The 14,490-nt window shown below is 32.4% G+C and overlaps 1 protein-coding gene across 4 annotated transcripts in view; it reads right to left on the bottom strand.

Moving 5' to 3' along the window:
• NBEA (neurobeachin) overlaps positions 1–14,490 on the bottom strand; it is a 690,698-nt gene that overhangs the window by 419,423 nt on the left and 256,785 nt on the right. For all 4 annotated transcript variants that reach the window (XM_087436200.1, XM_014791275.2, XM_087436202.1 and 1 more), the window contains one exon: positions 10,612–11,050. In XM_087436200.1, coding sequence (XP_087292326.1) covers positions 10,612–11,050 — 439 coding nt within the window. The remainder of the gene's footprint in view (positions 1–10,611; positions 11,051–14,490) is intronic.

The following is a 14,490-nucleotide window of genomic DNA, read 5'->3' on the forward strand; positions in this document are numbered from 1 at the left end:
TTCTTCTCAAAGTTTACAGCACTGCAACTTCATTTAACAAATACTTCCAAGTGTTACTCAACCATCATTGAACCTATTTATCTAGAAAGTAGATGTATGAGATATTTTAAGGTCAAATGTAATACCTGAAAACTGATGACTGACAGTACAAAAATATCCAATCTAAACTAGGTCTTTTAAATGTATCTATATTTTATAATTTTCCCATTAAAAAGCTCTACTTAAAGGAAACTATATCAATAGCTCATTTTCAAACAGGTCTATGACTTAAGCTTCCTTAATACCAACATTTTTCAAAGAAATCTTTTGTTAATGTATTCAATGACTTTCAATGTCAAAAATCTAAATTTGTAAGAATTATTATTCTTAACTTTTGAAGTACTTAAAACTTTTTTTGTGACTAAAGGTAATATAATCTTAAATAATCTTCTTTGTGCCAAAAAATATTTCTTCATTATTTCTTTCTGGATACTTCTTTTCTCTTCATGGATGGAGTCAAATTCATTGGATTCAACCTTGAACTCTCAACTATCTCATTAAATTATCAAAAACTCACATTATGCTTTCAATCCCTTCAGTGGCCATTCCTCACCTAATGCCTTCATTTATTTCATTGAGAGACAGTGTGACATTATGGAAAGAATAAAAGATATGGAGTTAGATGACTAAGGCTTGAGAACTAAATCATTCTCAAGCTGGGTGATCTTAAATTTCAGTTTCTCACTGTAGAAATGGCAAGAGAAATGCCACTTACTATGCATATAAATGGAGAGATTAAATGAGGCTGTATTTAAAAGGACACTGTCAAATATGAGATGTCTTATAAATGTTAATAATTGTTACCACTGTCTAAAGTGAAATAATTCTCTGCTAGATTTAAGGTATCTAGCTATAATGATCTACATAAAGATCAATAGAAAAAAAAGAACAAACTAATATTTTGGTTTACCATCAAAACTCTTCTCTCTGGGGGCCGGCCCCGTGGCTTAGCGGTTAAGTGCACGTGCTCCGCTACTGGTGGCCTGGGTTTGGATCGTGGGCGCACACTGACGCACCGCTTCTCCGGCCATGCTGAGGCCGCGTCCCACATACAGCAACTAGAAGGATATGCAACTATGACATATAACTATCTACTGGGGCTTTGGGGGAAAAAAGGAGGAGGATTGGCAATAGATGTTAGCTCAGAGCCGGTCTTCCTCAGCAAAAAAAAAAAAGAGGAGGATTAGCATGGATGTTAGCTCTGGGCTGATCTTCCTCACACACACACAAGAAAAACTCTTCTCTAAATTTCTCAACTAATGTTGAGATGCATTATTTCACTGGCTATCTAGCAATAAAAAATGATCAATTCTTAATTTGAAAAGAAGTCAGTAGTGAAACTATAACACTTTTCCCCCTACATTTCTCATTAAAATCCTTATGAATAAAATAAAGAAACAGGTTGATTGACAGTGCTGTGAGATGGGTTTGTAGATGGTAGAAAAACTAATACCAAAGATTCCTGATTAACAGATCATTACCAACTTTGGGCAAAAACTCTGTAACAGACTGGTACAGACATCTTATCAAGGGAAAATAAGTTATATTATGAAAATTAGTTATACGGATGAGAGAAAAATATTTTAAATCTCAACAACTTGTAATGAAGTGTTGTAAATACATGCAAAAAACATTAAAAGCCTACTAAAACACTAAAAGCATCTAATTCAATAGCAATTGATGTGAAAGCCTACAGATACTTCACTGAAGCAAACTCAGTAGTCTGATAGTACACGGTATATAAATATAGTAGTACAGTGGCCCAAAGCCCAGCTTTTAATGTCAGACAGACCTGAGTTAGAATTCTACCTCCAACAATTACTAGCTATGTGGTATTAGGCAAATAAATCTCTGTAAGCTCTATTCTCCTCACCATTAAAATGAGATTCATGATAGTTTGTACCTCATACGATTATTCTAAAGATAAAAAGATATAATGCATATAAAGTGCTTAGCACTCTACCTGGAATATTTTAAGTGGTCAATACCTTTTAGCTATTACTAGTATTGCTATGGCTCCCAAAAGTGCTGATGTGGTCTGAGTCTACATCAGCAACAGTACCCAGACTGAAAGAAGCAATAATCTTGATATACCTAGCAATTGTCAGACCTCATAAACAAAATCCTGCATGTATTTGTAGGTACCATATTTCAAGAATAATGACAAACAGCATCATGTCCATAAGAGCTACAATGACAGTGGATCTGGAAAACAAGTTGTGTGAGGCAAGGATGAAAGCCTAGAAAATTATGGTAAAAAAGTGAGAAAAATTACACCAATTTTTAAAAATCTGATGGTATATGATAAGGAAACAAGACGAAACGTCCATCTATCTCCAAATACCAAATTAGGACCAACAGGATGGTGAACCCTCTAGCAACTTTTAATGAGCTCCAATTTCCAACCACTGATGTTGTTCAAACAGCTAGAACAACCATGTCACAAGGGTTGCACAGAGAAATGGGAAGCTGGATTTGACTTATTTCTCAGATTCTTTCTGAATCTACTACATTATGCATTTGTAACCACTATTTCCTTTTTGATTAATATGGCCAAATTGCTTATGTAGAATCAGAGGACTGTACATTCTTGTCCTTAATATTACTTCTTCAAACTGTCCATTCCTTAACATCTTAAATCATCTCTGTCCTAAGCAATCTATTTTACAAATATCTTGAAAGTTTACACTTAGCATATGTATTGATAACACATTAGTTATCTTTTGTAATATTATTATGTATTTACAACTACTTTTATATAAAGTAAAAATTTTTAACTCTTACAAAATCTTCTATCATTACTCAACATTTGTTGAGTAATGTTACTCAACATTTCCCACTCGGTTACCTATTCCACCTATACCAAAAGGCTTCTCTAAGAGTCTATGTACCCATTGTGGGTACCCATTTAGGGGGCATAAATATCCTAAAATATACACAAATTTTTGTAGTACACACATTTTTTCTAGAGTTAGCATATAATTTTTATCTGGATTTAAAAAATATAGCCATAAATCTAAACTATTAACATATACTGCTCTTCTTATAGATCTGCCATTCATACTAATGGATACTTAAGATCCTTTACACTACACACACTTTACCAATTGCATTTTTCCATCTTAAGAATATTCTTTCCATGTTTTCCCAATTTCACACTTCCATCCCACACCTTTAAGACTGAAAACTATAAAGAAGCGGATAATTCCTTTATACTACATATAATCTACACACACTCCAACGTTGTAAAGGTTATCATCAAAATAGCACAAGCCAGGAAATAATTCAATCTAATATGCTTTAACAAAATGTTTCATTGAGTGATTGATTATACGTTTTGTAATACACTGAGTGATACCTAATACAGAAAAGCGCAAATTCTTTCATCATTGAATTTATCCTATCTCAAAGCCAGAGATTTGCAATGTGATCTAAGATTCATTCATTCAACAAATATTTATTGAGTACTATGATGTGTGAAGGATTGTTTTAAGTTCTGAGATATAGCAATATATAGAACAGACAAAATCTCTGCCCTCACAGAACTTACATTTCAATAGGGAAAGACAGAAAATAGAATAACATACATACATGAGCAAATATAGTAAGGATATCAGGCGGTAAGTGCTATGAGAAAAATAAAGCAGGGACAAGGATAAGTAGTACTGGAGGGGTGGCCAAGAGAAGACTCACAAAAGGTGGTATTTGAGGAAACACTAAAGGATGTGAAGGAACAAGCCATGAGGCTATCTAGGGAAGAGTGTCAGGGAAGCAGAGAGAAAAGGAAGAAGGCTAGTGAGCCTCCAGAAGATTGAGTGACATCAAGAATTATAAGAGATGTGATGGGAAAAGTAATACAGTAAGAACATAGGTGCTTCTAGTCCATTGTAAAGACATTGGCTTTTTCTTAGAGTGGGACCAGAAGCTATTAAAACCTTATGAACAGGGGAGGAATATGATCTTAGGTTATAGCAAGATCACTCTGACCGCCATGTTAAGGATAGACTTAAGGTGGAAAAGGCAACTCTGGGGAGACTGGTTAGGGGAATACTACAATAATCCAAGCAAGAAATGATGGTAGTTTGGATCAGAATGGCGAAGTGAAACTGGTGAAAAGTGGGTCAGATTTTGACTACATTGCGAAGGCAGAGCAAACAGGATTTGCAGAAGGCTGAACGTGGGTGTGAAAGAAAAGTCAAAGATGATGCAAAGGTTTTGCCCTAAGTAACTGGAAGGTCAGAACTGCCATTAACTAAGATAGGGAGGACAATGGTTAGAGCAGGTTTATATCTGTTAAGTTATTAATCATCCAAGTAGCAATACTGAATAAGCAATTGGATAGATGAGTCTCTAGTTTAGGAGCGAGGTTTGGGCTGAGACATAAATTTGGGAGTCATCAGTCTATATGCTACTTAATGTCAGGAAAGTGGATGAAATCACCAAAGAAGTGAGTGCAAATGGATAGCAGAAGTGGTCCAAGGGCAGTCTTGGGGCCCTCCATAAACCAGCTCTGTGAATTTTGTAAAAAGGATACTGCTTTATCTGTATACCTCAAGATTTGTCCTAAGCATAAAGTAAGATACTGAAGATAAGAAAGGGCTTTTAAATACTGACTCATTAAGGCAAGTGAGTTTTATAATTATTCATGACACCCTATAAGAATCCCGTTGTTCTTTCTGCCCCCCCCCCTCTTTTCTGTAACACTTCTGTGACAGGTTAAAGGAATACAACTACACTGACAAATTTAGGGAGTACAAGACAAGTAAGACATAGCCCACGCCTTAGAGATACTTAAGAAAACATAAGAGACAAACAAATCAACTGTGCAATACATTTCAATAATTGCTCTTATCAGAGTTATGCACAGGCCATTTCAGGAACACAAAGGATGTGCATTATCAGCAAAGAGTGAGCTGAGTCTAAAAGGATCAATAGGAATTAGCCAAGAGGAGAAAAGTTCAATAGTAAACACTCAGTGAGGCACAGAGATATGAAAAAACATAGTAGATTAAAGACTTACGACTGGTGAAAAGTGCACAGATCCTTAGGACTGGTGAAAAGTGAGGACTTTGTATTCCAAACTAAGTTCATACTTCATTGTGTAATAACAAGAAATTATTTCAGGATCTGCACCAGTTTTGTATTTAAGAAAAATGTCTCTGGCATAAATGTGGAAGATACATTGGTACACCTGGAAATAGTGAGGCCAGTGGGAGGTAACAGAAGAAAACCACTTGAGATACCAAGGGCCTAAAGTGAGGCGATAGCTTTGGGAATTGACATGTTGTATCTTTTCTGGGATTCAGGTCTTTTAACCAAGTTCAAAAATAGCCATCTGCTACTTTTTTGAGACTAATTACAAGGCCATTTCATTTATCATAGGATTTTGGAACTTTATGGGACTTTTTAGAAATAATGCATTATTCTATATGTTGGGAAACTGAGTCCCAGAGAGCCAAAGAAAATAGATAAAGGTCACACACTAATTACAAAGAGACCCATGACTAATAGCAAGTTCTCCTAATTTCCAGATTGTTACTCTTTCCCTAACAAGGCTTATAGATGTTAAACATTTATCTTGAAAGAAAAAACGGAAACTTCAGAGAAAAAATATTTGTTACTGATTTTAGGGTGACATTACAATTTATTGCAGCTTATCAGAAATCATGTTACTTATGATGTTTTAACATTTGAGTCTCTATTTTGTAAAATATTTAGAATACCAATAGAAAAAAACACGTAGAAGAAATAATTGAGTATTTCATTAATCTGCCCTTTAAAGACAGAGACTTTTTTCAGCTCACTAAACTGTCTCTGTAAATGCCAGAAGAGACAAAGGCAACAACATTGGGCTAATTAGGATACAACCATGCTCGGTCAAAATTGCATCTTCTGGCAATTGGCCTTAAAATACTATACCCAGGACAACTGGAGCACAATAAAAGCTGGTATTTCAGTGGCTAGATATCACAGAAACTTGGAAATGTAAAGGTTGGCAGATTTTTTATCAATTTGGCCTAGATTTACTTGTTTATCCTTTAAGTGATATAATCAAAAACACTTTTTTTAAAAAATTGAAAACTATAAGAATAGAAATTGAAGTTCTGAGCAGTAATTACAATTTTTCATAGTCTTACTTAATTCTAAGTTAAAAAAAAATCATTGTAGGAGGATTCCATCATTTAAACATTTCTTTATTACTTACCCTAAATAGTCATCTTTAGCACTAATGTTAAAAAACTAAAGAGAAAGTACCTAGCCTAAGCTTATACCTTAGGGCTAATAATATGAATGCTATCTATATTGCTTTTCTTAGTCTCATAATATTTACAAAATATTTTTTTAATTTTAGAGATTTTCTGTTTCAGAGAATGAAATGCTTAGAAGCAAGGATATTAAAAGTCTGCAGGGAAAAAAATACAGACTAGTTTGCTTGAACATATCAAACCAGTAATTCGAACATAAGCAGGTTTGTAAAATCAAAAAAGATGAAGTATAAATCATGTAAGATCGACATTTGTTAGCCAGAGAAGCAACACAACTATAAGCTTTTTGTGATATCCCAGACTTAAACAATTTTCTAAAACATACTAACAATTAAAATATGTGGAGAAGCATATTATCCTCTGCTTTTTTTTTTTTTTTTTTTTTTTGTCTTTCCTCCAAACTAAAGGGGATATCAGGAACCCTTGGGGAATTAAGACTGAGCTAAATCACAGATATACACCATATTCTCAAAAGATTAAAAGCATGTGGATATATAGGATTAAAATTTTAGTTTAAAAGATAGGGTAAAGCTTAATTGGTGGTTTTAGAGAGAAGCATTACCCCAACCTCAAAGTTACATAGTTGTTAATACATAAAAAATAGAGCTGAGCTAGAATATTTTATAAACCATAGATCTACACAGAAATCTATGCAAAGAGATAGTATAGTTGGAGAACTTTGCAACTTGATTTATGAGTTCTATGATGAGACTATTAAGCACTTCTGTTAGTAATAAAACCTTGATAAATATTTCTCTTTGTTTCACAGTAACAGAACGTTAGAAAAGCTGTCATAGTTTCACAATTGTATTCCCTCTATACAAACAGAACAGTACTAGAGGATCTCTAGCATTTTCAGTGCTTTACAATTCATAAATATACATTTGTCAGGGCCGCTCGTTGTAATCAAAGACATATACTTAAATCTGCACAGATGATGACTGGAGAAAACGAAAGAAAAAGAATCAGCACTTTCCATATATGTAGATAAGAATATTTATATAATATTTCATAATAAAATCTGATGAAAGATTTAATACTAAGAAAGGTTTATTTTAATTAAGTCTAAATGTTTCTAAAATTTGATGGTGCAATTAACCTCATGAAAATAACATTATAAACTTCAAAACACTTAAATTGATCAATGCTCCATCCTAAGTAGGGAGAAACATCCAATGTAGAACATAAGTTAACATAACTCAAATTACATTGGTTGTTTTAGGCAGTTATTTCCAAACTTCCAATCTAGAATAAGTATAAAGAATACATTGTTAGCATGTTTGCAATAGAACCATAAACCATTGGCTAACAAAAGTAAAATCCTAGGTGATTTCCACTGGCATTTACAGTGGAAATTTGTACAACATTATTAGGAAGTATGATTTAGTTACAAAGAAATGAGCAACTGAGTTTATAGCTATTTTTCAACTAAAGATAAAAATGAAATATACATTATTGGTAGAGTAAGACCCACGATAATTCTGTTTGAAACTGGGTAGTACTCAGGATTTTGCTTCTAAAGGCTGTCATCTTGGATCCTATTTTCAAGGAATTCAATCTGATGTTAAAAGACATGTCATAACTTGAATTTCAGACTTTAGTGCTTCAGAAATATGTTTATATACTTCATAATGTAATTATAGCTACCTTAAGACAGATAAGGGAAATGGTAGCAATATATTGGAAATATAATTGAAAAATGCAGTTGTCCAGAAGCACTTGTGGGGATGATGTCTCTGAAAAGCTGCTCAAAGCTCCAGAGTTTGAAGTCAAATTTTTGATGTTGTCACTCTCAATCTATTGAATGGCTGACAGACAATCAAACCCGTCTGGCTGGCTGGCAGCTCATTTTGCTGGCAGGTGGCAAACAATTAGACACACCAATTTGTGCCTCCTGATGACATTAAAGCATGAAACTAAGTTGTATGCAGGGCCTAGTGATTTGTGTGAAAGCATTTCAAAAATAATACTCTTTGCCGTGGCAACTCATTTCAGACTGCCACCTCCCATTATGGCTTTGAGCAGTGAAGACGACAGACTTGAGTTACATGCAGTGCAAGGCCGCTTCTGTTCAATCCGTCATCAGCGCCCCCTGAGACCTCAATCCCCTCCTTTCATCAATATCACCTCATCATTTACATTTGATAGTACTTGAGCTACTGCATATATTAACTACACTAGAGACCCCTTTCCTAAAAAGAATTGAAATATGCTTTGTGCGCCTTGATTTCATTTCTACTTATGCAATTTAGAATAATGATTCCACTCCCGTTGCATTTTGCACAAATGCTACGGAACAAATGGAAAGTTCTATTTTTTTTAAAGCAATATTTTCATAAGTATAACAAATTTTAAGTAGCTAAGAATATGGGCACTCAGGTGATTGCTTTGTTAAGTTTTAATAAAAAAAAATTGTCCTAACAATAATCCAAATTAGAACAAAAATCTTTTACTTAATCTTTATTTCCTTGGATTCTCTTATGCAAATCACAATAATTCTCTGTATTTATTGTCTTGTATTTTAACGAAATTTTAATATATAATTTAAAATTAAATGGAACACAAAACTTTTATGGCCCTAAATTAAATTATTATAACATTTATTTATAGATATAGATTTATAGATATATATATATATAATTACAGATACATGCATATGTTTATATACACTCATAAACACACACATAAATATATCCTGGGAACATAAGCCAAATAGATGAAATAGAGGACATGGATATAAAATGGCATAAGGAACATCCAAGGAACTATATGAATGATCATCCAGATATAATATTAACACAAACTGTTAAAAAAAAGAAACATTTTCCTGTATTTTATAGCCTCTCCTTTTTCTTAGTTTTTAAAAACTTTTGACACATATTTTATCTTATATGACAATTATTTGAAACATTTTATCTCCTTTTCCTACTCTGTAAGTTCATAGAAGACAAAACTAACTTTATCCATCTTTATATCCGACATGATGACTAATGCCATTTACATTTTCACAATAGATTTTCAAGAAATATCTGTAGGACACTGGTTAAAATGTTTATAGGCAAAGTTTAAATTATATTTATTTATGAAAAAGATTCATTCATCCTTACTGAAAATGGCTTTACTGTCACATCTCTACCCCTAAACACTAAAAAATTATTTCTCTGATTTGAACAAAGCATTTGGCTCTTTTAGAGAAAGCAATATGGAATATATTTTACATTTTGACTATATATTTATTTTGACATTCCAGTTTAAGAAACAATTGATTTCCTAACTTGATCTTTTCCTTCTAAAACAAAAAACAATAGCTTGTTCACACACATATATATAAATATTTTTGTAGAAAAAAGTGTTTTAAACATTAATAATGGTTTAATTCAGAAGATAAACAAACATATTCTTTAGTTTATACATTAACACGTAAACATAATTTGGAATATGCGGCAATCCCAGTGTCAAAGTTAAGTACTATTGTCAGTAATTAGTAATTATCCTAAAATATTTTTCTAATGCTGCACATGTTTTTAAATTGTAGGATATACTACATGCACAAGTTCTTTGCTTCTAAAATATATTATTCTGCTTCTGTGAACCATCATTTTTATGATATGTATATTAGAACAGAAAAAAGAATTAGTTGTTCTCAACTAAAAATTCCTTGTATGATTTAACATTTGTAGATATATGGGCCACTTATAAATAGTTCAGAAACCTAAAATGCCTTTCAGCTATGTTTACTTTCAAATAATTTGTCTCAAAATATTACTTTTACATGATACTGGAAATTTCATAAGGAAAATGACCATGTATATTTTTAAATTTTTTCCATATACTTGCATTTAAAACTTAAACTTGAATTTTATTACTTAAAGCAAACTATTTAATCTCCAACAATTATTACAGTTTTCATTAATATTATAATGGAATTTCAGAGCCAGACTAGACCTTGGAGAGATTTGGCCTATCCCCTCCCTCATTTTATTCATGAAACAGTTAAGTTCGAAAAGATGAAATGACTTCCCCAATGTAGTGTAGTCACTGGATGATGGATTATAATCAGAATCTGGGTTTCCCTATTTCCAATTCAATGTGCTATCCTCCATATCATACTGAAACCCCTTTTTTGAGATGTATTATTAAAATGTCTTACTATGAGATCAATCAGGTTGGCCTGTCACTTTGATATTCTTTGTCATAAGAATCTACATTAATAAATATAATGTTTTTGAGACCCTCAATATTTTTAGGTTAACAAGTCTTTTCCTTCTGCGCATAGAGCACTGTGAATAAGAAGCTCAGTACCTACCTGTCAAAGGAATGGAACTGCATAGGAAGAATAGCCTGTGCTTCTCTCTTCAGTGCTGGATCTGGGTATGGGATGGGTTCAGGGCCACATTCTGCAATTTCAACTGGGGCAGCCACAAGGCTTTTCAATATTTCCTTGACATTGATGCCTTTGGTTTGACTAATGCTAGATATGGATGGTGCAGCCTTCAACATTTCACTGGGGTTCTCAGTTAAGCTTTCCTGTGATTTTTTCACTTCAGATGACAAAGTGGATAACAGTTCACTCATGGCATCAGGGCCTGTGCTGGGCTCTAATTCTGCCCCATTCAGGATGCTAGCCACTTGCTCCTCTCCAATTCCTGAATCTGTATGAGGAATGGAACTTTCTAGCTGAATATCTTCACCAGGAGCTGGTGTTTCTTTTTCCTTTATAGTGTCTGGAAATGCAGCAGGTGTTTCTGTAATGAAAGAAACTGGTTTAAACAAAAAGCTTCACAAGTGAAAACCCAGTATTATTTAAAAATATTCTCACTTATTAGAATAAAGAAAATAAAACCTGTAAGAAACAAAAAATGTGCTAAGTGGATGTGCATAACGACACAACTGGGTTAAAACATATCATCCATATATGTCTGTCATTTTGTTTAGTAAGCATCAATAGAACTCTGTTACTTTTATAAATCATCCGGCATTTAAAAGCATGGAGAAATAGTTCTTACAACAATTTCTTATAGCAGCTTAAAAATAATTATTACAGGAAGCTCCATTTTTATCCTTTCATTGTTAGCTACCAATCATACAAGAGAAATTCTTATACATCTCTAATATTGTCCTTAAAAATATGAAGCCATGTTTATATTTTTTTGGTATAACATTTTAAAAATGTTACCAATTTCTAAACCATGTCCTTGAAAAATTTATCCAAGGTAAGTATACTGGGAATAATAATACCCTAAAGTCATGTTGAAGAAGGAAATAAGATATTATATATAAATTATTTGCAGTTCCTGCATAAAGTAGATACTTAGTAAATGTTAGCTATTTGTATTACTTTAACATATTTAAGTTTATCTTTTGTAAAACCAGAAGGGCAGACTAAATTATTTCTAAGATCTCTTCAAAATTAACATCTGTAAGTTCTATAAAACTGCCCTTAGGTTTTGTTGTTGTTGTTTCTTTGTTTTGAAAAGCTATTAGGACAGAAAATCAGGAGACTGCTGAACAGGGGGACAGGCTATCTTGATTTCAGCAAGACATCTCACAAAACCTTTGGTGTAGTCTTTAGTGAAAATACAGAGAATGTTGTTTTGATGAAACTACTCTTGGGTGGGATCATAACTTGTTCAAAGTTTTATACACATATGCTAAAGGATTAAAGATAATGTGAAGGAATTTCTTTAGTAACAGGGCTAATTCTTAGACTTTATTAGACAGTTTTGCTAATTTCTTGAACTTAGATTAACTTTATAACATTCAAATTTACTGAGGATGTGAATTTCTAATTTTTCCAAATTAATTTCAGAATAATTTTGTCAAGTTTTCAAAAGAAAGAAAAGGTATTTTCTATATTCTCCTTTTCTTTTGTTTCAAACTATATTAAATCTACACATTAATTTAGAAATAAATACACCTTCATATTATTCAATCTTCCTAATATACAATATTCATTTAAATTAACTAAAATATATATCTCTCACAATGCAGTATTATATTGCAGTTTTCCTCATATTTATTAAATAGGTTTTAGTTTTGCTTGTTTGTTTCATCAAGGATGTTAGAAGTAAAAGAAGAAAAGATTAATTAGTAGAACATGATAATAAGATTCAAACACTGGATGACCAACATGAAAAGTAGATAGACCTATTCTTTGTTGTTCCCAAGAATAAAAATTAAAATAACTACATGAAAGTTTTGAGAAGACAGACAATGTCAATAATACTACTGTCAAAGCACTAGAGAAGGAAAAATATAAGAAGTAAAGATAACAGTTTGGCATTTTTTATAAAACCTTGTGAGGGAACGTTAAGACTTAAATTAGAATAATAGCTTTAGGAATAAGAATGAAGGGGAAGAATCAAGATGCTTCTGGAATACCTAGCTTAAGGAACAAAAGAATGGTGATATGCCACTAACTGAGGAAGGAAGCGAAAGAGGAGCATGTTTTTCCAGGAAAATAATGAATTAAATTTTGAATCAATTGAATCTGCAGAATCTCTGGGATATTTTTATCTGTAGGTCAAGAGAAGTATAGCCATATATTTTGGGGGACCATTCAAACCGAGATGATAATTGAAACTTTGGAAGTTAATGAAATAACCTAGGGATATAGAATGAGAAAATAAGATGGCTAAGGCAGTTATTTCCACTGTTAGAGATACTACTGAATTTATTTAATGCATGTTCGCATCTATAGATTACATATTTTGGGGGCGAAACTAACTGTGGCAGAAAAATCAGGAGAGAATTAAATAGCAGTAGTGACATTTCTATGACAAGAGGACAGAGAATGTAAACACAGAAACAAAATGAGAACTCTAACATCAACAGAAAATCAACGTGGCATGGTTACCAGCATGGGCTAACTTTTCTTACAGACTAATTATCAAAAGGCATATAATCAAGTCTCGTACTTAGTTTGAATTTAGCTGATTTACAGATTTGGCCTAGATTTTTGGCTTTACCCTAATATGATGTCTCAGTATCCTTACTTGTGGTGTGTTTTACATTAAGAGCTACACGAAAAATGTAAACTTTTCAAGTTACAGTAGTCTGAAATATAAGCACACAAAATATCTAGGAAAATTAAATCTTTGATTTAGTGTCTACAAGGTATCATAAAAAGAGTTTTTCTACTAACTATAAAATTTTTTGCTTTTCTGTTCAAATCACTGTCAATGGACAATAAAAATCTATAACTCACTAACTAGACACTTGGAACTCCAATATTAATGTTGACCTCTCAATTATAAAACACAATTAAAAGTTTATTAAAATTAAATATCAGAGTATTTTCAAATGACTCATCAAGCTATTTACACAGTAATAAAATTATAATTTTATTTTTACTGTGACTGATAAAAGAAAGATTTAGAAAATGAAGCAGTAATTTTGATATTTCAATAAGAATTCTATTCAAAATATAAGTTTTGTAAAGCATACTTTGTGATCATGTTACATAGAAATGAAAATAAATACCAATGAAAAATTTTATAGTAGTAATTACAAATAAAAAACAGATCACTAGTCAAAAAACCTACCTTAATTTCCCATCATGCATTAACATCTTTTATACAAAATGCTCTCAGTTGACAACATAAACTTCAGCTTAGATAACTTATATATTTCCAAAATGCTTCTTTTGACACTAAAGTACTTTGAGGGTTTAACCCAAGTGACTGATAGGAAGTTAAGCATGAACAGCAGAGAAAGTATAAATGATTGCATCTGTGCAGGTTATATCAATGACAGTAGTCTTGTAACTTTTCAGTAGTTCTCATCAGTTTCTGTAGCAATAGGCCATGTCCGTACACAAAGCAGAAACATTACCAGCCTGAGTGATCTTAACCTTGTCAGAAACATGCAGTTGGATGCCAGCTGCCTCTTTTTCTTACTGTTTTTCATTGAACCTAATGAGTTCATCTAATACATTTTGCAAAAAATATGGGGTTAAGTTCAGCGAATGACGTGATTTCTACATGGTGACCTCATTTATCACATTCCTTCCTCCAAAAATCTTGTTTTACAGTGATTTATGAAGTGTTTCAATATGTCTTACCTATTAAATTATTCAAATTGCATTTTCCAAACTATCTAAATAAGGAATAACATGAATGGAACATACAGCTCCTTGTTAGTACAGCACTAAAAATTGTATTAATTATCTGCTCTTCAAATGGTA

This window comes from Ceratotherium simum, chromosome 10 (genome assembly GCF_057802395.1).
Source record: "Ceratotherium simum simum isolate JZ-2026a chromosome 10, ASM5780239v1, whole genome shotgun sequence".
Lineage (NCBI taxonomy): Eukaryota > Metazoa > Chordata > Mammalia > Perissodactyla > Rhinocerotidae > Ceratotherium > Ceratotherium simum.